The 24299-nt window shown below is 34.9% G+C and overlaps 1 protein-coding gene across 1 annotated transcript in view; it reads left to right on the plus strand.

The window, feature by feature from the left end:
- The window catches only part of LOC140329791 (collagen alpha-1(XIX) chain-like), a 94607-nt gene that overhangs the window by 33876 nt on the left and 36432 nt on the right, over positions 1-24299 (plus strand). The window contains exons 3-4 of the mRNA XM_072410184.1: positions 13604-13672; positions 18206-18305. Coding sequence (XP_072266285.1) covers positions 13604-13672; positions 18206-18305 — 169 coding nt within the window. The remainder of the gene's footprint in view (positions 1-13603; positions 13673-18205; positions 18306-24299) is intronic.

Raw genomic sequence — 24299 nt, forward strand, 5'->3', positions numbered from 1 at the left:
TACAGGTAAGTAAAAAAATATGCATTCGGACCATAAGACGCACCCCACTTTAGGGGGAAAAAAAGTGCGTCTTATGGTCCGAAAAATACGGTATATTGGTAAATATTTTTTGTTACTGTTTACTTTATGGGATTTGTGCATAAGATGTTTGGATTTTACACTTGTTAAGGCACTAATACAGAAGCCTTTAATTGTATTTTAAGTATCATTGAGTTGGTCTATTCCTGACCATATGAATATTGATTCTTTAGAATATTCTGTCTTTTGTTTGGCTCCAAAGCATTTGCAACTACATATTCATACTTTCTGTGACTGTATGCATCTTGCCTTGTTGGCTTTTCCCTTTTCTTTTTCTTTTCAACTATCTGAAATATATTTATCTTTTCCACTAAGCTTGTTCTTAACGTAATTTTTTTTTTTTTTTAAATATCCTGTTTCCTGGTGATCTTAGAATTCTTCACTAACATCAAAGTCCAGAAGTCCATATTTGTCGTATATTTTTTTCTCAGCTATCACATCTTAAAGGCTGAGAGAAAATACTATAGCCTAATGAATTCTGATCTATGTACTTATACACCAGTACTTTTAATTATCTTTTCATCTTTCTTCAATCCTTAGTGTTCCTAGGTCATTTTGGGTCAGTTTTTTTAATGTTTAGCTGAAGTCCCCCTATATATACTCTGTTCTTTTAAATTTTTTTAATTAGCATATCAAAGATTGTTGATGCTCCTTCCATCAATCTTAAAACCCCTATTATTTTCCTCCAGCTCTGCTTCATTTAGCATACAAGTTTAATTAGTATGGTGCAAGTAGGCTGCCTCATCTACCCCCTTGCCCATCTTGAACCAGTTGTGTGTCCTTTTATCATAACTGTAACATCTTGATCAGTGTAAAGGCTTTTTATAAAAACAATGAGTTTTTTAGATGCAGTGTGTTTTTCTGAAGACATAATTTCACATGAATGACAGTTGAAAGCTTTTCTAGTCAATGAATCACATGTTGACTCCTTTCTTATCCTTGCCTTTTTCATTTATCTAGTATTTGTATGCAATAATGTCTCTAGTTCTACTGACTTTTCTAAAACCATCTTGTAAAATTTTATAAGCTATAATGCCGTTTTCTTGCAATGTTTTCTTTTTTGCTTTTTTTTTTCTCTTGTGAAATTTTCATGGTACCATCTGTCATTTACTTCAATTTACTATTCTTTTATATTTACTCACAGCTCAGCTTACTTTCTTTCAATTACTTTTAAACTCTAAAATTTGTCCTGGATGTTTACAAAATAGTGGATATTTTTTATAGGTTGTATCATGATGTGCTAATGCTTTTAAATACTAGATGTATCTATAAATATGAACAAAAGGATACTCCAGCATAAGGTGGCAGATACTAAACGTTTCCCTTGCTCTTTAGTAGACCTAGGCATGTGTACAAATATTTTGGAGTAGCTAGTACGTTTCACTGAAACTGAGTACAATCAGTAAAATTTAGCAGACATGATCTAAACAACTGAAATGTGTGTTAGTAATAAACAGTGTAAATCTAATCAAGCTGTGTAATTCAACATTCTAATTTGTCACTAATCTGATATGATCTTGAAAGGAATAAAAAGTATTGCTTTCTACTCCAAATCTTTTAACAAAGCTCAATAAGTATATTAAACCTCTATATACACATTTCTAAGCTAAATTAATGGATAATGTAATGCCCATCCTGATTCCCCAGTGGAAGAAGTTCCTCTGTCAGAACTTTAATGTGGCCAGAAAAAATGGACGCTAGAGGGATTAAAGCAAAAAAGTTTTGGACGCCTGATCGATGCACACAAAAGCTTTTAGTAGGACATGGACCTAAATTCGCTAGATGCCAGAGGAAATACAACAACAATTAAATAAAAGTCACAAAACACCACAGAGTTTGTGACCAGCAGGCCTAGACCAGGAATGTTCTCTTGACAGATAGTGGAGACACAGTCCTGCAGTAAATACCACCTTCCACAGTCCAATAATACATCAAGTTCTGGCTAACTGGAATTTTTTTGTGTAGCATAAATCTTAAATTTGTATATTAGTTGGCCTGTTTTTGTTTAATTACACTGTCTTGAATTATGTCTTGTTAGTACTAATACTATATATTATAGCTTCAATGGTGCAAAAAGTGTTTGCTGTACTGGTTGGTTGGTAGAACAATACATAAAACAACAACCGCTGCATTATTCGTTTGCAAAAACCTGCTAGAATTTGCCTATTATAGCAAATTCCTGCTGAAGAATGAAAGGGGTTCTTACAGAGAATGTATTGTGAGGAAATAATTACCCTCAGGTGATAGTGGCCCTTAATCCCCTGTCTTTTATGATGATGATCACACTAGGAAAAATATATGTAAAATATGAAATATAAATTTCAAAATTTCAAAAACAATTTGCACAATTTTGTTATTTTGGAGTGTTTGCTCTAAGTGTCTGCTTTAAATTTTCTAATCTCTCTCTGTCTTTGTTTCATCCTGAGCTAAGCCTTAGTATATGCTGTACTATAGCTTTGCTACTTGCAGCCACTTTGCATTATGGCCTGCTACATTATGGGCATATTACAGTATACAGACAGTTATCTTGTGATAGTGATTGAGGCATTAGCTGAAGATGATTTTATGAAACTACAAAACTGGATGTAGATCCCATCCCAAACTCTGTTGTATTGTAGGAGCACTCCGCATCAGTCTGCTACTAAAAGCAGTTTATTATAACTTTTTTAAAATATACATATCTTTTTATTTAATAATTATTCTGGTAATGCATAATTTATATCAGTAAGTTATTCTCTTGCCTTCGCCTGAATGCAATCATTTATATGAATATACAGAACTAATAAAGATAGCAAGTCTCAATTTTTGAAGGACATGAAGCAAGCTGTGTGATCACAGTTTGATCAGTTGTGTTATCTATGCAGATTTCTGCACATAAACACAGCAAATCTAAGCTTTCTGTATCTTTGCCTTGTATTTCAGATATGTATATTTTATTTTTATTTTTCAAAATGCATTTATGCTTTTTTTAAAGGGAGAATAGCATATTTTGTAGGAGAGTATCTTTGGAGTTATTGAAGTTAAGTTTATTATTTAAATTTTTTTTTGTATTTTTAGAATTGCTGCATATGCAAATTTGGGGAATTTGTTTATTCTGTAAAAAATTATGCAGCACATGGCAAACCCCCTTTTCATTTCCTTCTAAAATAATTTATTGTATTTGAACAGTTAGATCTTCCTGGTGGACTTTCATTGAGAAATGAAACCAGTAAGACAACCTTTGTGCAGCTCCCCCTTCCTCCCTGACTTCCTTTTCTTTATTGCTTAGCTTTTTCCTATTTTTACTTACCTTTCTTATTTATCACAAAGCTGTCTACATGAAAGCATTTGACTCTAAACTAGTCTGCTAAGAACAGTTTCAAAACTTGACAGAAGTCTTGAGTGATCAGAGAATAGAAACTCATTGATCAGTTTGTCCCACTGGTGACATCAAAATGCACTCAGGTTATCCTAATGAATGATCAAGGGTGTAGCCCTTGTGATGTAGATGGGGAGAACGTGGCATAACACAATTAAATGTTCAGAGCAGATGGCTGGAAGTCACCCAACAAAACTACATGGCAAATCCAGAAGATCAAAAGTCTATTCTAGAACAAATAAGTGCCACAATGGATCAAGTAAAACTGCTTTGCTCAGGATGACCCAATATTCTCAACAAAATTATTATTTGCTTTCTGGTGAATGCACAATTCAACATGCTTAAGCTTTGTTTATAGTACATTGTTATTGCAAATACTCAATATCACCACATCTTTCCATAGTTGAAGAATACTGGTGACTAAAAAATGCTTCTTGGTCAAATAAAAAAGCACTTTGTCACGAGCTGGGTTTAGAATATGTAAGATTTAAATAGCAGATTTCCCAAACATCATATAGGACCACTTCTCCAAACCATATCAATAAACTAGGTGCAGGAGCTCATGTCAAATTGAAAATCTGTATTTAGTTGACCTGTTGATTCAAACAGAAGGTCCATGCAAAGGTTCAGGTAATAGATAGTAAAAGTGAAGACAACCTTTTTTTAACCTTTTTACCTTGAAATAAATATCAAATCTCTAGGAAACCCTGATAAATGCATTTTATCAAGGTTAGTAAAAATGCCCCTTACATTTGTATGTAAATTGCTAGCTTTACAGACACCTGAAACAATCATTGGTGTCATGTCATGGGCTCTGCCTAGGCCTGTTGGTTCAGGGACAAGGCAGGCATCATTAAAAGACAGTCGACAACTCAAAGAAACCCTAGCAGCCTCTGAATGTACCTAAAGGTTTTGTTGAGAATAGGTGGGTAATATCTAGTTGGATGCACCTTCAAGGTTTAAGGAAGGGAGTCTAGCTATTATCAAGCTTAGATGTCTTTAACAGGATATCTAGTGCTTGAGCCTCATAATAAGTGAAAATTAATTTGAGCTGTGGGTTTTAACCAACGTCTCCCACCTCTTTGACAACTTACAACACCAATCTGCCACCTGAAATGAATCTGACATTCATGGGATTGCTTGATTTAGTAAAGCCCTCCATGGCTGGAGAGGATAGAACCATGATCTGTGTTTCAGAAGGTACAAGACAAAAAAAATGTTGGGGCTACAATCATTTTGCACGTCTGAAATTATGGATTCTTCAGATGGCATATATAATTTTTTTTTTTTAACTTACTATTTCTAAAAAGTTTCAGGGTGCTAGGTTTGGAATTCCAGTCCAGCCTTTCTTTCTATTTTAGTGAGTCACTTTAATTGTGCATACTGTATCTAGAAAAACCAGGGCAAAACAGCAGTATTTCAGAAATATTTGAAATTGCTCTTTTGAGCAACAGTTATAGTTACTGATTATAGATAGCTATTTATCCATGAAAATATTGTGCTTCACAGTTATTTGGAGCATTAGCAGAAAATTAAGCTAGTCTCAGACAACATCTTGTTTTGCAGTCCCCATTTATAGACATCATGCCATTTTTTCTCGAATTCTTTCTTTAAATTCAATGATATTTTTATATATTTTTTTATACTTTTATACTTGGAATACAATGATCATGGACAACAATGTGGTTGACTGCTGCTGGGTGCATATCAAACTACTGCTGTGTGGATGGTAGCGGCAAACTGCACTGCCAATAAATGCGTTTGCAGCTGTGGTTCTGCCTCCAGAAAAGAAAAAGCAACCACATGATTAGCATGCTGCTTTCTGAAACAGTCCTATGATCCACTGCAGTCACAGCCCCATGCACAAAATGAAGCACATCTGAGCTTGAGGCAGAACACTACAGCGAACCACAGATCTGATATGGCCTTTGGTCCTTTGTGATATACCCATACCATGTAAACAAGCTGTGCTGTTTTACAGTTCTGTAACTCCTGATGCTATACACTATGTTTTAATGCTATTAACTCTTGTGTAGCTGGGTGCAACTTTTTTCTATATTTAAAAAAGTGATAAAATCATTATTTATGCATATAAACACAACATACTTTGCAAAATGTTTACTAAATTCCACAGATAACACTGTATTAAAGATATAACTGTATAACAGATTTGCATAGAGTAAGGATGGGTTGTAAACCCTGACAGTTTATCAACGCAATTTATCACATTTTCTTCTTCCTAATAAAGTGGCAGAAAGGAATAAGGGGAACCTCTCCAATGTGGGGGGCATTACCATTCTAGTCAGGTGTCACTTAAGCATTGGTCCCCAGTGCAAAATTTCCCATACCAAAGTTTTGCCTTTACATAAATTTTCAGAAAGCAAAGAAACATGCTGGCTTTACAATTTTGTATTACATTTATTTACAACCTGTACTACCCCATGGTACCTTGCCAGGTAATGGAGCCAAAGGAAGTTCCATGCTTCCCCATACTCAGAAGCAGAAGTGGTGGGGATAGCTGACTGATGAGTATTAGTGGTTTTGGGGAAAAACGGGAGAAGCTTTTTAAAGACTGATATTTTCGTTTTCAAAGATTTGATTAACTCCTGTCCAGAAACGTCTAATTTGGGGGCACGTCAACCAGATATGATAGAGGGAGGCCACAGCTCCACATTACCTAAAACACAACGGTGATGTTCCTTGTTTCAATTTTGCCAGTCCAGCTGGGTGGGTTTCACCTCATTAACACCCACAAACCCACAATAACTCTGTGTGCTGCTGTGTCCCAAATCTGCTCCGACTGTGAGTTGTCAAGGCTGCAGCCCACATCCTCCTCTCAGCAAATTACAAACTGATAAATGGCTTGGAGTGGGCTGTTGAGAGGAGGAGGGATTGGTAAAGTATAAAGACTGATATTTTAATCTAACGGTGCGCCTACGTGCCCAAATTCACATGTGCATTGTGTGAATATGTGGTTAAACAGATCCCAAAGCTTTAATACCACAGTGAGCAATGTACACATGAGTGATAGCATAGTTAGCAAATTACAACAGACGTGCTGTATGTTTTGGTGTGCTGTGAAGGTGCAAAATAGTGTGTGCCTAAAATATAGCACAAGGAATAAATCCCCGGTGACAGTACCCCTTAAAGATGGGTCCTCTTTATTTAATTAGGGGGTGCTTTGTCCTTCTCCCTAGCACTTGATGGTGCCCAATGGTCTTTGCTTATGTCTGCAGCTTTATGACGTGCTCTCTTTCTTCATGCTGGTATTGTCAATCTGAATGAGGTTCCTGCTATCTCCCACTGTATAAAAAAAGCATTATTATTCTAGTTGCATCCCTGTTAGAGAGATTTCCCAGCATTTCCTTCCTTGGAGATGATGATGTTGTTGAGAGATGAAGTGGTAAGAAATATTATCAATGGAAACACAGACAGCAGTAAAATCTGACCAACATTTTAATCCTTCCCCACTCTAACCAAGAGCAAAAAAATATGTGGGTAGAGTTTTAATTAAAATTCCCTTCAGTATTGTTTACAGCACATTAACATAGCTTTTTGGCATTCTGCTGTTTTCTCTGAAAGGAAACTTTCTAACAAACAGATTTACTCCTAATCTATTGTCATTTTTGTGCTCTAATACTTTTCATACAAAAGCAATCATCTTTTCAGCATAGTAGAATAAGTACCAGATAAGTACCATCGGATATATGGCTCAACAAGCTATAACACTCAGAATCTGCCAAAACACTGTTTTTAGCAATGAACAGAGATAAAAAGCTAGGCTGCACATTTTTTGCATGTATGTATGTTGGCTGTTTGGCTTCTGTCTGACAAACAAAAAAAATTGCAGGGCAACCTACAGCACTAGGGAACTTCCCACAGTCACTGTAAATACAGAGCTTATTTTTCCTCCACACACAGACTGTATATCAGAATTAACATTTCTTTGACCTACCAGCCTAAATAGCACACCCATTCCTTACCTTGCACAAGTAGAAAATCTATATTTGTACGGGGTGGTCAGGGAACCCTCCCACCTCCTTCCTGACTAGCTTTAGGATACTAAGCTGGCTTTCTATCCTTTTTAAAACCTAATGAAAGAGACAATATTTTCTTTTCCTAGAGGCTTTTACTACACAAAGTATCAGATCCTGTGTGTTTATATACCCACCGTCACACTCCTTTTCCTTCAAACAATGTGAAACGCTGTGCCCATAAGTGTTCTTTAAACCTATTAAGCACAGTAAATATATATTGGGCTCCAAATGGTAAAGTAATTTCAATTATTTAACGTATAGATCACTAATTTAATGAATTGGCCTTATGATGCATACAGAAAACACATGCCAACCTGCTAGCATTTTAGCAGTTGTGCTAGTGGACCAGAATGAATTGATACCTTTTGTTAGTAATTTGATGATCTTACAACTGCCATCTACTCATGCTCAAACACCTCCATAGCTCAGCACTAGGGTTTTTCTACAGATTCAAACCTGCCTTGTAATTGGTCATACAATAAAGCAGAGAGAAAGGTCACATAGTACAGAATTTGGGCCATTTTAGACTGGCAGTTGATCACCATTTTGTGCATGCATGCTGTTGCTGCAGTGGATCGTGGTGCGGTTCCTAGAAGAGACTAGTTACTTTTGGCCACAAAAGTTGCTCTTCTTCCTCAAGAGGAGGAAAGGTACCTTAACCACAAGGGCAACACATGCAAACACATTAACCTGTGGTGCAGTTTTCTACTCCTAGGAACATAAATATTCGTGTAATTCCTGGACAGTTGCTATGTGCCAAAAAGCAGCTAATCAGGCAGTTTTCCACTACAAATGTGAAACGAGCCTAATACTTTTACTCCTCATGCTGATCCTGTTATATAGTCTGTACAAAATTTGGATTACAGAAAACTTTATGGGGAGTTGAGTTAACTTTTAGACTACTTAGTTGCAGTTTAATTTTTTTTTTTTGTTTACTAATTGCTTTCACCCAGTGTATGGAAATTGTTTTTAATGTTTGTTTACAGCTTTTATTCACAGCTTTTATATTTATCTTTCAGTGATTGCCTATAGCTTAAGAGAACATCTTGTATTTGGACATTGATCTTTTCTTTGTAATTAACAAATTGTGACTTGTAATTCACATTTCATCCTGGCTAATTACTTTTCAATTTCATATAAATATATTAGGGATCAGGCTGGTAATTAATTAAATTCCAAAACTGACATAGGAGATTTATACCTGTGATATGCTAGTTAGATGAATAATTCATATTTTCCTGGTTCCACAAATCAGAGTCTCCTGAAAGGACCTTTATCTGTAGAGTGATGTGCAGCTGAATATTACGAGTACTTAGTGTAACATCTCAAATTTTGTGAAATTAGTAGCATATTCTATGCCAAGACAAATGTAATTACACTTGTGAGAGACTGAAATAATATTTTTTTTTTCCAAATGACAGACCACAATTACTGTGACTTGCATTATTAGCATAAAGTAAGACCGCCTTTAGGTTTAGAATGTTTAGAACATTTATCTGCCTCTTAGAAATGTTATTGAATATTGCAGACATTTCCCTTGTATGGTGTCAGTGAGTAAAGGTGTTGTAAAAAAACACTGTGTAAGTGTTACATCATTAGAAAAGAGACTGGGTGGTCTGTGAACTTTCACCTTCTTAAGTTTCACCACAAAATAAATTAGCTTGCTAATAATGAATACTGAATGTGACACATGCTTCTCACAACATTTCCTGTTTTGCTTCTTATACCATGTCTAAATTAGAATGACTGCAGTTTGGATAATTTGACTTCTCATTTTCAGATTAGCATAGAAGAGTGGAAGGAAAATGTATTAATATTAGGAGTGCTAATTATCTGCATATATATATATATATATATATGTGTAACATAACACGTCATTTAAATTACTATGCATTTTCTTTATTAAATGAAAGGTAATACTAATAAGTCTTTGCTTGTTCATTACAGTACAGTTATATATTTTTTCACTTATGGTGTGTATTGTAAGGGAAAAAGATGAAAAAAAACATGATAGAGATAAAGATGTCACACCATTTAGGTTGATTTACTAATGACTTTTAGGCTGCCTAAATTAGGGAAATAGGTAAAAGATCACTGTGAAAAAGTATAACTAATTATGTGCAAGGAAATGCCAATAAACATATGACTGGGGAACTCTGAGGCTCCAGTGCCAAGCCGCTTGGCCCCACCTTAACCAACGCTAAACCAAAATCCCAGGAAAACACACACATTCCAATATTTGCCGTTTAAATGGCCATAGCAGCTGCTTTATTTCTCATACAACCTGTTAATTAGGTCATTATCACAATAAAACATCAATAAAAAACTCTGTACTTTAAACCTCCAGCTCTAAAGCTACGTACACACTTCCAATTATTATCGTTGGTAAACGAACGACGAACGATCCTGCACGATATCTGCGAACGATCGTATAGCACCGATCCTGTACATACAGATAACGACACGATCGTTCTTAGATATTGTACACACAATAGATGCGATCGTTTGAACGATACAGGAAGTTACGTGCACCGCAGGAACGTTCGTTCATCACGCATGCTCAGACCATGGACGATCAATGAACGATCGTACACACGAACGATGGCCAACGATCGTCGTCCAATCCGATCCGCCGGTCCGGTCGTTCATTTCCAACGACTTTCCTCGTTCGTCGGCGTCGTTGGTTACTTTTTTTACGAACGATTTTTGCCCAATCGATCGTTCGTCGTTCGTTCGTCGTTCATTTTGAACGATAAAAGTTGGAAGTGTGTACGCAGCTTAACAGTCACATCAACAAACAATTGTTAACAATAACATAAGCATGATCCCCGACTCTAACCTTAAAGTTAAGGTTGCAGGTCCTCTCTAAGGCCATTTAAATTTACAATTCACTTCTACCTCCAACTTTTTGAAATTTTTCCCAGTTGCAATACCTTAAACATCAGCAGATCACCACTTTTTACTCCTAACACTTTTTGGAGACACCATACCTCAAAATGGGTCACCCACCACTAAGAACAACATCTGTGAGACCTGCCCCTGGGACCTCTCAACCACCCCAACTACTAAAAACCCCCCTCCCCTCACCCTCACCTCACCTTAATGCTGCATTAACCACACTACTTCCCTCTGACCCCTACTTCCTCCTTCTTTTAAAGCTATTTATCCCACCTATCACCTCCAAACTAACCAATCTCTGCACTTCCACAGCTACCTAACCTCAACTTAATCATTGCTGTCACCCTACTGGTCCTATGTTCCTCATCTCCAGGTTTTTATTGATTTGTGCTTTCACATGAATGGATGGTTGAAGTCTGCAAATATTGATGTTACACTAACAGGAGTGCACCTGTTGTGTATCTTGGTAACCAGCCTATTATAGATTTGGTCCTAAAGCTCCTAGCTGAAAAAATTGGTAGTTTTAGTGCTATTGATTGATTCTTTTTTTTTTTCAAAATGTTTTTATTAAATTTTTCAAATATACAGAGACAAGTAAACAAGCAAAACCAGTAGGGTAACATGACACAAAAAAAGGGGGAAAGCTTGCAGTATGCGGGTTCTATCGCTGAAATGGGAGTAAGCCACCAGTACCGGTCGCGGCTTGGATATTTCTTTGCGCACCGGACCCAGTCTATGAGCACGTTCAACTTTACAGGACAGATTGATTCTTTTTATAAATTCATGGGGACCACTATCGGAAAGAAACCGCAGATCCCTCTTCTGATAAAGAGTAAAGGAACATGTTGAGTAGTGAGCACAACTTGTTATTTTCATCATAAGAAGCATACCCCAGCTTGACCATGTGAACAGTTATGGAGTCTCTTTTTTAATATTTATATTATGTTGCCTATTTAATGTACAGCGCTGCGTAATATGTTGGCGCTATATAAATCCCGTTTAATAATAATAATAATGATGTTGTAAAATCAACATACGTCTCCTTTGAAATGCTATGATATATACCACTAAATTCCTTTGATGGCCTTTTCATGTGTGTTTTAGTTAGAAGTGCACAGAGACACAAAGTACATGGCCTCAGGATTTATTTTCTGGTAAGAGGTGCAGAGTAAGTAGCATCAGCATCAGCATTTTAACCTTGCACAATCAAGAATGTCTTATGATGGCAGGCAACACACTCATGGCCAGCTAACAATTGTTAAACTGATCAGCATACAGTACCTGCATGTAGATTGGCTGAATGTATCAAAATGGGACCTCTTTTGCATATTTACTCAATATGTATTATATTTGTAAATCATTGTCTTACAAGACAGTGTAGTATACATTGCCACTTACAGTTCTTATATGTTATAGTAACACATGTGTAATTAGCACAGAATATTGGAGTAAAATGCTTACACACAAAATAGTTTTTTTTATTATTTTACAAAGAAATTGCTTTAAGCACAATGATAGTTTTTATGGGAAAAAGTGTGACACAATTAGCTAATAATTCTCCTAGAACAGGGTGTTCAGCTAGTACTATGTGCCCTAGAGAATTGCATCTGCTAAAAGTTAAGTATGTTTCAATTTGCTCTTATGTTCCCCTCGGTGTGTTTTTGAGCTCCCTTGGTAATCTTTGCCAATTCATGCAGGAAGTTTTATTTATTCAAAAATATGTATTTTAGTTTTGTGAGAATTTTTTATTTTTTATTTTGCAAGAACAGCATTTTATTTCTCAAAAGAAAAAAAAAGAACTGTAACAATAAATTATAGAATATTTTTAGTAAAACGTTGGCATATATCCTTAATTATTATTTTTACATTAATTATTGTTAATATTGTTGTTGCCTTTGTTGGCAGACTTTTATTTTATTTATATTTTTTTTAGATCTTATTCCTTTTATGCAAAGCTTTTTTGATTGCTTTACTTATTTTTCCTGGAAACAGGATTTTCAGCATATACAAGTTTGAAAACTTTCTGGGTTTTTAATATAAAATAGCAAGTGGCTTTATGGGTGTGCCATGTCATTTGTGTAATTTGCCAAATTTGAAATTATACTATTGGACAAATAAGGAATAAAGCATAAGTCAAACATCATTAATGATTTGGCACATCTGACTTTATGGGTTCAAAAAATGTCCCAATTTACACCCTGTTTACCCTCCCTCCTTGCAACTGAGCTGATCTAACTCACCCCACGCTGCATATTATCTGGTTCTAATACCCATCCAGTCAGCAAAAGGGCATTATTTGTTAATTCACTACATTTATACGTTGCTACATTCTACTTTTGGTGTGCTAGAGTAGCTGGGCCAACAGAATGAAGGGTGGAGAGGCTGACTTTGTAGAAGTTAAGTTTTAAGAGGTCCAATAAATCCATTTTAATCTTTTCCATTTGCTCTTGTGAATATCCCAATATGCCCACAAAAATGATATTACAAGCTGTAGCTGGCATGTAATTGATGGCATGATTTCTACTGTAACACCTCTGATTTCATACAGCTCATTGTCAATCTAGTAATTGTACAGTGGACCTGCACTATGGATCATAATAAATGTGCATCCTGTACAGGTAAGCCATGAGTAAAAGTTTGCATACACATTTAAAATTTGAGCCAACTGGCTAATTCTTCTTTTCGTACAATTTCTCGGTTTGCTTAAACTCATCTTTTGCTGTCTTCCCTCCTCAGTCATGTTTATTTTTCATATATACTGTGGGTCTTTTTAAACTTTCTTTTTGTTTTTTTTAGCACAACACCATGTGAAGTGTATTATGGATGTACCTAAAATAAATTGTAAGCTGTATAATTAAAAACATATGACTATATTTTCCATATTGACCCCTAAAAAATGTGTTATGGTTATATTTACAAAATATATACTGTACTATTACCAAATAGGACTGCCAAAATGTTTTATAGAAACTTGGTTGTTGTTCACAGCACTTTGGACCTGCAGTTGTCAAAAAGCATGGAAAAAGTGCATGACATTCCACAGTAATTTGCTTTATTTTTTATAGTTCTTTTCCATTGTTACTTCTGCTTAAAGAGCTTGGAATTTAGGCACAACTGAAATACTTCTTAACTTTTTTTGTGTGTTAAACTACAGACAGTACATTGTGTTTACTGATTGTTAGCTTTAAATCCATATGTACTGAATAAATCTAAATTGTTTTTGTCATTGCAGCATGTCCTTTACTCAGAATTGATGGCTATGGGCCTAGGCAAGGATACAGAGAAAAGTCAGACTACTCAGGTAGGTAGTGCAAAATGACTGTTCTCCTGAAAAGTTTTCACCATATACTAAAAAAGTTTATGCAAATGTTTTTTGCTTTTTGTTTTGTTTTTTTTTGCCAAATAGCATACTATAATTTGACTTTTTTATGTAGAGGTGTGTTTATTTTTTTGCACATTTTTATTAGAAGGACACTACAATAAGTATGACATACAGTGAATAATAAACACAATATGACAACGTGGTAGAAACAAAAAGTCAGAACAGCTATAAAGCTTACCTAAAAGTACCTATAGGTAAAATGTGTCATACCTTCGAAACAGAATATTACCTTTCATAAGAGAAGTTAAATGTTTATAGGGTATGCAAAAGAACTGTTATAAGAGGAATATGTAAAGAGTGGGAGTGTTATTATGGCTAGGATACAAAGTAGGGGTAGAGGAAAATGTTGTAAAATTAAACTTTTATAAATATAAAATACAAAATCGATGATCTTTGAAAGTAGACAACAGCAAGCTGCCTCTGCTAGAATTAATGACATGACATGAAATGTGGCTGAATTTAAATTGTTGGGAAGGATCAGGATGTTCTATACTTCTTCTGTGACAAGAGTAGGGGTATGAAAGAAAGCAGGTACTGGGAATAGTACCAGGGGGTATTAAAGTAAACTTTAGCAGCTTTAGAGTTCACTGAGAATCACAGTGTGTTGTAAGGAGGACAATCGGTTATAAAAAAAATTGTGGACGATGAATGTGTGCTAGCCTCTGTTTTGTGTGTCTCAAAAGGTGTAAGGTATACCAATTCCACCCATTTAACAATGAATAGAAGTTTATATAAGCATTCCTATAGTTTCCCCTAAAATCTCAAAAACCATATACTTTAAGTTCGGTACCTTGGGGGAAACTTGGGGTTGTTCGCAGAGACATGGCTGGCAATGCCAAGTAAATATGCAAAATAACCTCTTTGCCTCCCTCCAAGCTGTAAATGTACTATGGAGTATGCTCATCTGTTTCAGAATAACTAGTGACTGTTGAGAAGGGTCATCCAAATGGATAGGTAAAGTAGGGTTGTGTTAAGAGGTGGAAAATCGTTTACAGGTAGAGCTTTGACTTTGTTTAAGAAGCCTTGGGTGCCAAAACTGTACTGTAATTGTTTTATCACCTTCTGTCGCTTTTGTGTGTAATCCACTTTTAAAAGTTAGAGGGGGCTCAGAATGTTGGTATCAAAGTTGTTTACCTTGCCGTGCTCTGCAAGGTGGCAACAATTCTCTATCTTGGTGCAGAAATGCATACAGCCTATGGCTTTAGGTTGCAACCACATGAACATCGTGTGACAGATAAAAATGTGTCCATGTTAAGGGTTAAGGTACAGTCACCCGCAAATTGTGAATCAGAAGTCTAAAAAAAATTAAAATGTAGCACAAACTACCTACTTATACATTTTAATCAATTTTTCAAGATAGACCAATTTTATTCTGAATAATTACTTTATAATTACTTTATATAAGGACACATTTACATTGCAGAAACAATATTTACTATATTATAAGTTATTCAGACTCTCCTTATTTTAATTAACATTTAATTGAGATAAAAGTACGCTTAAAGTGCACTTCTGACATGCAGACTTTATTGTCTTTTGGTTCAGTTTTTTGGATGAATGAACTTAGTAATGTATTTTGTTTTTCTGTTTACAACATTTGTCTATTCTGCTTTTTATACACATATGGCAGTGTTTGTGCACATAAGTGTATGTTATATATATATATATATATATATATATATATTCACTGAAAGTATACATTATATACAGTAAACAATGTCTCCCTGTATTAGGTTGTCAGCTCTCTTTGGCATCTCCAATGCTCACTGAAATATGGCCTCTTTGAGCCCACCTTTTTTAATGTGCGGGCTGTCATCCGTTTCTTTAAGTTAAAGGTTATTGTGGCTCAGTAGATTAGAGGCCTGACTATATATTGCACTGTAGAATTTTTTTTGAGAATTTCACAAATTCAGAAATTGCTACAAACCCATACTAATCATAATACTATTTACCACCAATCTCCACACTGACAAATTACAATGAATTATGTATGTCACTTGGCAACTCCACCTCCTACTGTGAACTTGAACAGGTTACTAAAAAATGTTGCCCAACTAATGAATACAAAGCAAACCCCAAAGTTACTGTATAAAAAACTAAGAGATAACCCTTTGAATCCTTATAACCAGTTTCTGTGGTATAATTTCCCAAACTTTCTTTACAGAATATTTTATCTAGTAGTATTTGCTAATGCCAATGATGTGTGGAATTGGGTCAGTTTATTTTTTTTAGTTTTATAATTATTTTTTTTTTTTTACTTAAGCAATTAGGAAGCTGAAAAATAGAATTCATTGTTATACAGTATGTGAAATTTGTATATTTTACCAATTTAACAAAAATATCCATTGTTGTAAACTCTGTATACCTAAACTGAATCCGCTTCCCTACTAAAGATAATCTAAATGGGGCCAAAAGGCCAAATCGTTAAATCTGCATAAAAGTTTACTAAAGGAATAATTGTAAATCACTAGCAGGCAAATTTGAAGTAAACCTGCACAATAGGAAAAGAAACAATACAAGAAGTTGCAAATATCTGAATAGAAAAACAAAACATGCTGTGCATATTGTAAATGATTCAAAATTGGTAGGAAAACCAACAAAAGCAAAGCAATTGTTTTTTGAAATCACACTGTTCAACCCTTTGTAAAGTTCTCATAGGAATATATAAAAAATATTCTTATGACTTATTTTACAAGGTAATGCAGAAAGAAATTATGTCCCAAAATCCACCCCCATGGCTAAGGTTTTACCTTTATTTTTAGTATAGTTAAATAAATTTACATCACACAGAACAGGTAAAGTGGACCTGTGCCCGGGCTATGGACAGTAAAGTTTTTATATATCCTTAACAAACAGTAAATAATTGTGAAAGCTATCCACTAACCCCTGTAGAACAATTTACTGAAAAGTAATTAATCTTCAAAGGTTAGAACAGTGCCACTGATGTCAGGTTTAAAGCGACATTACAGTTTGGCATGCCATTACAATAAAACTCCTGATATGATGATCATACCTACCTCAGTACCAGTCATCTGTATAAAATTAAAATAGAAAAGTAAGACTTGATAGCAGTAACTATGCAAGATTAGATCATATCCTGTTTAGAGGGAAAGCTGTATGTACATCAGAAAAGCAGGGTTCTTTTTCTCACCTGCTCTTTGTACATCAAAGATACACTCCCCTTGTAAGAGGAGAGATGATTCTGCCTGTCTTCAGATCAATGAGAAAGTGAAATCATCCCAGTTTTATAATTTCAGGAACCTGATTTTTAAACAGGAGTCTGTTACTAAAATAAATAATGGCGTAGTAAATAATTAAAGGAGAGTGAATATTTTCACTTTAGTTCCCCTTTATGTCAGTTTTAACACCTCGTGATTGTTTACAAAAGAAGGCTGGCAGGTTGCCAACTTTCTGCTGCCAAAGAAAATGAAAAGAGGACTTGTGATTTTAGCTAATGATGATACTATCAATTAATCCATGAATAGAAAATACCAGGTCTCCATGAGAGATGTTTATTTAAGTCCTTTTTTAAGTTTTATATGAAACTTCAGTAAAAATATATTTTTTGCATTTGGCATATCTGCTTTTTCTAATTCAAGTAATAAAAACTTGTCGGATATTTTAATTTTCCACGCTTTACTGAGAAAAATTTGTTTGCAATCTGCATCCCAACTGAAGCGATTTACGATCAGAAAACAGTCAACAGGAATTTAGGGGGAATCTGCCCAATGGACACATAAAACATTAATAAAACCCAGCAAAGGTTATCTCTTTACCCGTTTTCTAGTTGTTTTAGAACATTGATAGTGAGTTTGGATACAGTTGGTCCTGCAGGTTTCGGACTAAAGTAACAACCTTACTACTTTACTGTATTTTGCATATTAGTGTTAGTAAAACTGATCTGCCAACGTCTTTTTACTTCAAATCCTGACAAAAGAGTAAGACGTCCCCTCAACTTTGTAATGAGTGTATCCAACTAGCCAATATTAGTGCTCATTTTGAAAAGTGGCATGGTGAGGAAGTTGACATTACAAGTTCCAGATAACTAATGACAGCCCCTATATGGTGATTGGCTTTTGCTAGGAGTTTCACAGTCACATAACAGTGGTGATTTTTTAAAATTAAATACTATACTCTGCATTGTCAGTTTTAAAGAGGGAGCTTGATTGTAACTCTTCCTAGCACATTTTTCTGTATTACTAATTAAATTAATTTACGTGTTACAATCCCATTTGTAAATAGGGCTTATTATATTTTCAAGAACTTAATTATTTGTATCTTACAAAAGGATTGCAAACACAGCAGGTCTTTTGTCTTTTCTGGAAGTGACTATGATAATGTTCAAAAATGTTCTTGACAAACAATTGGACATATTTTTGGGTCATGTCATTAAATACTATTTTGTGCAGTGCTTTATATTTCAAATGACTTAATTGCTTTTTTTTTCTACAGGATATGACCTCGCAGAACATTTTTCTCTGAGAAAGACATCCTGTGGAGGCGAAAAGACATGTTTTAAGCTAGGAAGCACTCCTCTGATCAAAGACACACAGTAAGTAATGAATATTTCTTTATAATACACTTAGGGAAATTGAAATGAAGTTATGCTGGATATTGCTATAAATTTTGGTATATCTAAGTTTACTGTATATGTATTCTATTTAACCAACTGGGCGTTACACTGATGTCTAGATTTCTGTACCAAAAGCGGTACACTGTTTTTCATGAAATTTTTTTTTTTTTTATAATTCACCAAATTACTCAATAATTTCTTATAATTCACCGAATTACCGCATAACTCACCAAAATATGTCCAAATTTTTATAAATTTAATAATAATTTTTTTATAAAGCATAAAAAAAAAATATCTTAAAAAAAAAAATCTTTAAAAAAAAATCTTTAAAAACAAAATAGTGTATAATGTAATGTAATTGTACAGTAGCAAATGTAATATATATATATATATATTACAATTATATATATATATTTTATAAAGATTTCTTTGTATTGGACTCAATACAGCTTTTTTGTATTGAGCTCAAAACAAAGTTATTTGAATTTCCCGCCCCGCCTCCCGCACTGACGCATGCAGCGACATCACCGGGAAACCCCGGAGATCGTCACTGCACTCGCCGGGAGAAGAAGGAAGAGGACAGACGTGTCCGGAGGAGCTGCGGGGACCTGGTAAGTATATTCTTTCAGTTGTAATCTGATCGTCATACAATGTATGACAATCGGATTGCACTATAACATTTGTTTATATTTTTAACCACCTGAGAAAAGTTCGGGTTTAACACTTTTTGCAAGTGTTTTTACCCCGAACCATGGTCGGGATTAACGGCCAGGTGGTAAAACATGCATATATCATTTATGTATGCATGATGTGTGTATATGTGTGTGTGTGTGTATATATATATATATATATATATATATATATATAAATAAATATAATAAGGGGTCTATTTATAAAGCAATGACTCTAACATTCACTGAAACACTGCTTGGAAACATTGCAGACTCAATGTAATTGAAATGCAAGGACCTGCAAGATTTTCCACCAGGGGATATTTCAGTGAATGTCAGGTTCACTGCTTTATAAACAGACTCTTTCAAAACATCCAGTCAATGGGTACAATTATTTTTGGTGTATTTGAAATGTTTGTGTCTTTGAAATCTTTAGCAAGATATAGTCTATTATTTTCTAGTTTAGTGCATTAAAAGGAATTACTATCAGTCTATAACATAGGCATGTACAGTAATAGGTTATAAATATGTATCTTGATATGACATTCTTATGGGGAAAAATCCTTCGATAGTAAATAATGAAAAATATTCTGAGTTTGACAGATCTAGGTGTCAACTGCTTTAGCTAATCTTCTGACATGTTGCATTTTATATGCTTTATTACTATGAATGTAATGCAGTTTGATACTCCCATAGCCAAACATTACTGATTACTATTTACTACTATAAATCGCCTATTAATTTTTTGCATATGGAAAAAAAATGCTAGGGAGAGTGAATCCATAATTGCAAATTATATTGTAAATAGTATTTCAAGCTAAAAAGTAATAATTTTGTTTTCTCAAAAAAATGACAAGGGATTAGGTTTATCCCCTAGTTCTTCCCCAGTCCAAAACTGAAAAAAGGGACCTTTGTGAGACATTTTCATTTATCAGGCTAATATAAATGTAATTCTGATTTTCCTAATTTCTTATTTACACACCATTAGTCATCTTTACATTGACCTGCTAAAAGCACAGTTCCCCCTTTTACAATATTTTGATGAAAAGATGAAGATTAAAAATTTAAAACAAGCATATAAAGGCAGCGTACAGCAACAAGGTACAAAAGCTACACATACATAAAACTTCAAAAACATTTTGTACATATGAAGGGGAAGGTGGGATGATAAAAGAATAACAAGCATAAAAGCAATGAATCCCTGAGAGGGCTCTAAATTGAGCGGTGGGTTCAATTTTACACGGGCCCCCCAAGTAACTGCAACCAAGACTGTGCCAGGATGAGAGAGTCTAACATGCCGTGGAGAACCCAAAATCATAATCATGTGAACCTTCCCAATCTAACACACAGTGAGTATAGATAAAACCTTTAAATGTATATCATAAGGAGAATCAGCAATGACTCTAAGAAAAAAGGGAAGGGAAAAGACCATTAGAAAAGGAAATGGCAGAAAAGGCAAAGGGAGTAGAACAAGTGAACTAGGGAGGGAATAAATACCCCCCCCCCTCCAGATGAGAGTCCACTATCAACAGATAAGAGCATCGCAGGTTCAAATTTTGACATATAATGGCTGATCCGCCAACACCAAATAGTTAAGAACTTATCATGCTTATCAAGGACAATAGACATCAAATTGTCATTAATCTTGATACTATTGAAACAGTGATGAAAGGCTTGGAAACAAACAGGTCTTCTAGTAATGAACAGTAGTCAAATTATTGGTAATGAAAATAAAGCCAGTAAGCTTTTACTTTGGTCTGGGAAGTAAAAGCACATGTTTCCCAAGAGGGTTTAACAATATAGCACCCCTTGTCCTTCTGGGCTATTTTCGGACCGTAAACATTTTGATTACAAGAATCTTACCATATTTTTTGTTAGTTTCCAAACCAAGTTAACGACATTACATTAAATTTTTTAATTTTTCTAAATACTGTAATTTGGCTTTGGTCTGTTGGAAACTGGTATAAAAAAGAACTAATTGCTTTTAGTAACTAAGTCTTAGCAACAATTTAGGTCCTATGATTAAAGCTTTTATTCCATGTTGATGGTATTACTTACTAATCCCTTAAACACAATGTGGATTCAAGATGACCTAATATGTTATCCTACTGTGCTAAAGGGCATGCTGAGATTCATTAATACAGACCTTCATAATAACTCTTGCAACATATGAGAAAGCTGTGCATATTTTGGATTTTTCATATTTAAAAAAAAATCTGCAAACACAAAAGTTGAAAAAGATTACACTGTGTGAAAAAGAAAATATTTTTACAGTGTCAAAGTCCCCTTTTTCTATGTAAAGACCATAGTAGATGTAAATGTAAAAGTATTCCTATGGAATACTCATGTACCCTTTGAAAGTGCATCTGCAACTTGCAGGCTCCTGTACTGTTGGCGCTGATGTGTACAAGTGTTTCTGTTTTGTACATTCTACACATTTTCTCTGCAAGTTTTGTTTAACTTGCAAAGTTTATAAATAGAAAGTTGTAGGGACAAAGTGAAAAAGATAACAAGTGGCCAAACTTATTGAATAGTAGAAAGGTATTGAATATAGAAGGTGCACTCAGTGGCTGGTGTTATGCTTCACTTTTTAAAGTAGAAGTTTAGATTGGGTAGAATAGGGAAAGTTTAGCACACTTGTCATTTATGTTTTCTCTCAGTGACTCGTGTGGGGAGATTTCTTTTCACTTGCTGCCCTGCAGACACCCAAGGAAGTGAGACGAAATATCTCATTCATTAATAATGAATGTATCTAGCTCAGTTACTCTCTAGTAGGGACAAAGTCATAGCTGTTTTCACAGGGTAACCCCTGACTTGATATTCTGCAAGAAGCAGACATTTATGGGACAGAGTAGAATATTGACCATTGGATGACTAAAAACCCTTGATAGAATCAAGTCAAAGAGTACCTCTACTTTCTGTTTAGGGAAATAGCAGCATATGATATTGCAGGAAGTATATGTAAGTCTTATGGTAGCTACCTTATATTCCCTAAAAAGTGCGTTACATATTTTAAGCAGCTAAAAGTAAAAACCATGTTAACATCCAAATAAGCTTTTGCAAGTCAGCCTTTTCTTATTGTAAGCTAAAAATAGGTTATGGTAATATCCCCAAATCCCTTGGTGAATTAGGTCCGATTCACACCTGTCTGTCCTGATGCGTTATTATGATAACATGCATTATTTATATGGAAAACATATTATGCAGCAATACACAATAAATAGGGGCTGCGGATTGTAAGCCTGCAAACCTGACAAGTACAAATTATGATACAGAAGGAGTTGCATTGTGGTAACATGCATATCAGTATGGGTATTATTGCAACAACAGGTATAAATGGGCCCATAGTGCTATAGCATGCATAAATAATGCCAGACATACCACTTCCACATTAATATGTGATACCACAGCTTAATGAACTAGGGGCTTTTTCACTAATGGCTTGCTGTTTTCTAAAATGTCACTGGGGATATTGGGTTATGTTATGTGGTCAGCTTTGATGCACATAGCACTCAGCTGAGTACTTTAAATTGATATTTCCCAAACACAAACTTCTTACATGGTTCAGTGAAGTCTTCCGGCAGCTTGTATGTATAATATTTTTTCTTTACTGAACGAGCACTTCAATATTTCAGGGCATGTTCTTCTCCACTGGGAGTAATAATAGAATTGGTTTGTAGAAAAATATAGATATATCTATTCTGCTACAAAGCACACATGTAATGTAATGAGCAAATAAAGGTGCTGACAAGTTAAATGTCTGTACTCCACAGTGTATTTGTCTAAGATATATAATGAAATGTTTCTTTTGTATCACCATATTTAATCTCTGTGTCAATGTATCTCTGATGTTTTGCAAGTCCTTATTTGAACTGTGCTACAGAGAAAATAGCTGGAAGTATAGAAGGCCATGGATGTTTAAAAATAACCAATTTCTTTACCAAGTCCTCAAACTTTCAGTGCAAAAATATTATTTACATTTTACTGTATAAAGATTTTTGGCAAAAAATGGAATAATGAGTGTTTCTTAGTGGTGCTTCTTGCCAATGCTTAGAAAGTTGTATGGAAGTGAAAGCGCAGATAGTAACATTGATGGTGATGGTCCTGCAGGGATTTAAAGTGCATGTTAAACCCTTGCAGTGAACTTATTTTGACTGAACCATATGCAATTAAATGCATTCTGTTAGATCTGTTTGATACATGCAAAAAAAACCCTGCTGATCCTGTCAGTAATTCAGAGTTATCCTGTGTTCTCATTGTACGTTATAAGCCTTTCTATTTGTTATTTTGAACTACAAAATAATTAGTATTTAAGTAAAGATTTAAAAGTAGGAATGAGTGAGCAGTTTTTATTAAAATATACTGTGCAGGCCTGTCACTACTCCGCAAAAAGATAGGTCTTGTAGGATCTTTAAAAATGTGGAAATAGACATGTATTGCAGAGATCTATTGCGTATGTGTTTTTCCTTAATTCATTTATTTATTTATTGCCTTTACATGTGCTTTAGATCAGTCTTTCCTAGATCAGTAATCCTTACAGATAGCCAAAAAGATCACTGGTGTCAATTAATCTAACATGGTGCACATTTATCACTGCTCAAGGAACCCCTAGCAACCTCTGGAGAAACCCTGGTAGAAAATCACTCATTTAGACTATAATAATAAGGTTCTTTAGACAAATATCAGTAGACTGTGGTAATATAAACGCCATTGTGCCAATACACAGGTATTAGACTAGCAATTTTACAAAACTTACATAACATGCTGGAAAGTGGGTATTAAACTGACAATGATGGCAATATTTAGGTAACACAGTGGTGGGTGGTGGTGACTTTACACAAGCTACAAACATATCCAGAACACATGCTGAAGAGGAGAGAGTCTCCAGCTCTCTCCTTGTCTGCAGGGCCACCTGATGCTGAGGTCACTGCTATGTTAAGCCAATCGGCAAGCAAGTTAGAGAAAATTCTTATGAATAAGCCGGCATCTCTATTCCAATTCCAGAGACATTTTGTGAATGAGCATAGACAGACAGGGTTGTTGGTTTTGTCATTTTCTCTACTAAAAAAAATGTTCTAAAATACATGTTTACATGGTGATCCAGCAAACCTGGAATGGATTTCTTAGGTCATTTGCTATTTGTTAGCAAATGTTTTAAATCCTGCACCAGATCCATTTCAGGTTTGCTGGATCAACTAGCTTCAGTAAAGAAAGAGTATCCTCTCTAGCCTTGGTGAGCTTTAATAAATCAGGCCCAATGTGCCAGTGATATACAGACAATAGGTCATAATGGCATATTCAA

The sequence above is a fragment of the Pyxicephalus adspersus genome, chromosome 4 (genome assembly GCF_032062135.1).
Source record: "Pyxicephalus adspersus chromosome 4, UCB_Pads_2.0, whole genome shotgun sequence".
Taxonomy (NCBI): domain Eukaryota; kingdom Metazoa; phylum Chordata; class Amphibia; order Anura; family Pyxicephalidae; genus Pyxicephalus; species Pyxicephalus adspersus.